Below are 3584 nucleotides of genomic sequence, written 5' to 3' on the forward strand. Positions count from 1 at the left end.
TGGGTTCATCCTTCATAGTGAGACGAATGATGATGACATTAAATGCAGAATGATTTAATATTCCATGATTCCATCCATTGATTCAGTAGTGTCGATAGGAAGACGAAGAACACGGAGAAGAAGACTCGAGAACGTCTGGTCTTGTTGGAAAACGACGACTTGAATATGACTACGGTATCATTTGTACAGAAAGACTTAGCTCGAGTCACCGGCTGACGTCGTAGTTTTAAGGCAAGATGACGAATATCTTCTGATTATCCTCCAAAATTTTATATATTAGGCATACAAAAATATAGAAGTTCAAGTTAAATTGGTGTTTCTCTCATGAGAAGAAGGGAAAAATTTTAAATCACTAATCCTAAAGATCCAAAATCGCCAGCAATCTGCTCCTCAAAATTTGCCCAGCGACAAAATTTTACATCAGTCTTTCGTTTTTTCTTTTTTCTTCTTCTTGTCTTTCTTTTGGCTCTGTTGATCACCTTTTTCCTGCTCTATCTTCTCTTCCTGCATGCTCAAATTCTCCGCTGGAGCAACCTTCTTCTTTTTTTTCTTCTCTAATTTTTCTTCTCTTCCATCTGCAGCATCTTCCTGCATCTGCAGCCCATTAGCCTGAACTTCACCCTGCCTCTTCTTCTTCTGCTTTTTCTTATCCTTCGCCTCATCCACTCCTTCAACAGCTTCACCTGCTGTCTGTTCTGTCTCCATTTCTTTGTGCTTTCTCTTCTTCGGCAGTGTCTGTTCTGGTTCATCCCTAGGTTTCTCAATTGCAGGTTGAGTTGAAAGACCAAGAATTGAATCAGCTGCAGGATTGTATGTCTGAAAGAAAATGTCAGACATTCAGTCAAAATTTTGCGCGTCTACACACCATACACCTATCAGTTTGGCAAAATAGACAGGTACAAGACACAAAAAACACACCTTAGCAGGAGTAATCAGAGCGCCTGTACCCTTCTTCCGATCTTTGTCATAGAACTCGATCTTGGGTTTGCCTTTGGCAGATCCAGCTGATCGACCCAATTCTCTGCCCTCAAGGTTTCTCAAGCGAGCTTCAAGCTGTACAAATTTTTTGATAACCACAAGCACTTTAAAAAAATTGCTGCAGAAATGTTTAAAAAGATACAGCTGTCAAATCACAGCAAAAAACTTCACCTTGGCTCGATTTTCAAGTCCCATGGAGTTATCCTGGCTCTCTCCCAAGGCATCATATCGGATGGCTAGGGCAGTCTTTGCAGCCAGAGAACGAGAAATTTTCCCCTTAAGTTTAGGTGCAGCTTGACCAATTAGGGAGGCATGAAAGATGAGGCCATATTTGGGAGTGGCATGTTTTGTCTTTAGAGCTCTAAACAGGGCCTAAAACGAAATGATTATTGAAAAAACATCAAAATAAATTCAGTATGCCCTTATGACTAAAGTTAAATCAAATGTTCTCTTCCAAAATATCAGGTAATGAATAACATACTTTCTCTGCACCTAGTATCTGAACAGTACTCCCAGGTTGCTTAGCCAGATTCAGCAAACTACCTCCATGAGCAATCAGACGAGCTCCAACAAGCTCCCCAACAAGGGCCGTAAGGTTTGGGGCAATAGTGTTCATTCTGCTTTTAAGATACTCATAAAGTTGAGCTCTATACTCTGAGAGTGATAACACCTGGTCACAAAGAGCTTTAATGTTTGCCAAATCAAGGTCACTGACTTCGGTTCCCATGGAAATCACCGCTGCCTCTTTCAACTCAGCTTCAGTTTCTTCAGACAACATCTGTCAAATCCATTTGATGTTAAATAAGTCAACCATCTCCAAAATCTCCCGTATTACTGCATGACATGAATGTTTTACCTCAGAGAAATCTAGATCCACTGCATTAACACGGTTTCCCATCAGCTTCACCGCCTTGGCATACTGGATATTATCTTGAACAATTTTAGTGAGCTCTGGGAAGTGCCAGCCATACCATTCACGAACTCTCATAGCATAAGTATTAAGTTCCTTGTCAAGATCATCCAACAAGCCAATGGCCTGAATAATCATGGTGTCCACCTAGAAAGCAATCAAAGGTGTACTTTAATCATGGAACTTAATATAAAGTCTAATCTAAAGCTAGGTTCCAATTTCAAGAACTCCAAAGGGAAAGGAAATTCACCTTATCAGGACTAAACTTGAGCTTGTATCTAGATAAACTATGTGACAACCCCAAGCTCATTGGAGCCAATTCTTGGGCACCTAATCCAGTTATAAGTTCTGTTAACTGACTCCTCACTCCCCTCATTAGCTCCATCACAGCATTGTTATGAAGGCACTCAATTTGCTGCAGCAAAGTAAATTTTTTAGAAAGAAAAAATGCAATAAATTGGATCTTTCCCAACCAATAGGTGAACTTAAATTCAGAAAGTCAACCAACCAATTTTTCTTTAATTGCATTTCCAAGTTTGGAATCAGCAACTGCCAGCGTTTCTCCATTACAGTGAGCCCGGAGAAATTTACGTAGACCTTTACTGGTCTTCCCATCAATTAGTAAGGTGGCAGCAGACAATGCTTCAGATGTGTTCTCGAATTTTGTAAAAGCTTTCAGCTTGACTACCTGATATTGAGGCAAAGGTTGCAAGCATGGCGAATTGATGCCAAAAAGAGGCACCCTGAATTTAGTCCTATATTTGATGTACACATGCGTATTCTACATAGAAGTGAATGTGACAGTACGAAAAAAAGGATAAAAATGCAAAGAACCAGAGAATTAAGACCTTTCTAGCAGATTCAGACGTAGTAAAATCCTTCCATAGATCCTGAAAAAACAGTACAAACAACATAAACAGAGAGAATCATGAATCAAACCCCACCAACAAAATTCAATAATATAAATAAGAAAAGCAACACCAAATACCTCGACTTTAGAGAGTTTCCCTTCATCAAGCACTTTGAACAAGGCAAAGCCTGCCGGCGTTTCAAACAGCACCAGCATTTTTTGTCTCAAGCAATGCAGATCCTTTAACACCAAACAATGGCATTAAAAATGAAAGCAATACAAGTGTTACCACTATAGCTACTTTTACTTAAATGTTTAAGGATAAGAGGAATCCAGAATACTCAAACATCAGTTTCTATACTTCATCGCATCATACGAAGAAGACACTTTCACGCAATGGGCAATTACTACAGAATGAATGATAGAAAAAAGCCGTCTAACGATAGACTTCCAAGGATGTAAAGACCGACTTAGGAAGCTCGGAACAGCACGAAAAGAAAAAAAAAGAAAGAACAAGACCCACCAAGTTAGGAGAAGCTTACCGGCAACCACCTAAAAAATGTTCAGAGTGTCCCAACCCCGAGCGCGCAGAAGAGGGAAAAGACACCGAAATGCTGTACGATATATATACACTGAGGAATCGAGGGAGAAGCGAAGTCGTCATCAGTCTTACAAAGAGGTTTAGGGTTTTGAGTTTTTATTTTAAAAAAAAAATGGATATATTCCCTCTTGTCCCCCATACGCCACACAATCAAGGGAGGCCCTTTTTAATTTATGCTAAAATTAGGAGAAAGTTGGGTTGATGCCAAAATTAGTTTAGAGTTAGTGTCTAAGTTAGCAAGTTCC

At 39.7% G+C, this 3584-nt stretch overlaps 1 protein-coding gene across 1 annotated transcript; it reads right to left on the reverse strand.

The window, feature by feature from the left end:
* Positions 1-236: 236 nt before the first annotated feature.
* LOC137956459 (probable nucleolar protein 5-2) lies at positions 237-3368 on the reverse strand. The gene is made up of 10 exons (XM_068803969.1): positions 3281-3368; positions 2877-2978; positions 2737-2778; positions 2397-2576; positions 2139-2303; positions 1835-2035; positions 1460-1756; positions 1150-1350; positions 919-1053; positions 237-816 (listed from the first exon to the last, which is right to left on the reverse strand). Exons 2-10 carry the CDS (start codon positions 2952-2954, stop codon positions 421-423), a joined length of 1695 nt encoding a protein of 564 aa, XP_068660070.1. The 5' UTR covers positions 2955-2978; positions 3281-3368; the 3' UTR covers positions 237-420.
* Between the last annotated feature and the right edge of the window lie 216 nt (positions 3369-3584).

Source organism: Aristolochia californica, unplaced genomic scaffold (genome assembly GCF_029961685.1).
Source record: "Aristolochia californica isolate CCGP_79_NKW_82.1479 unplaced genomic scaffold, dmAriCali1.0.hap1 SCAF_2, whole genome shotgun sequence".
Lineage (NCBI taxonomy): Eukaryota > Viridiplantae > Streptophyta > Magnoliopsida > Piperales > Aristolochiaceae > Aristolochia > Aristolochia californica.

Bases quoted from the DNA above. Each gene is read 5' to 3' on its own strand.
- LOC137956459 (XM_068803969.1), bottom strand. From the start codon at position 2,954: ATGCTGGTGCTGTTTGAAACGCCGGCAGGCTTTGCCTTGTTCAAAGTG. The intron at 1,351-1,459 runs GTATGTTATTCA...ATTTCGTTTTAG, and splicing joins AGATACTAGGTGCAGAGAAA to GCCCTGTTTAGAGCTCTAAA. The intron at 1,054-1,149 runs GTGAAGTTTTTT...AAATTTGTACAG, and splicing joins GACTTGAAAATCGAGCCAAG to CTTGAAGCTCGCTTGAGAAA.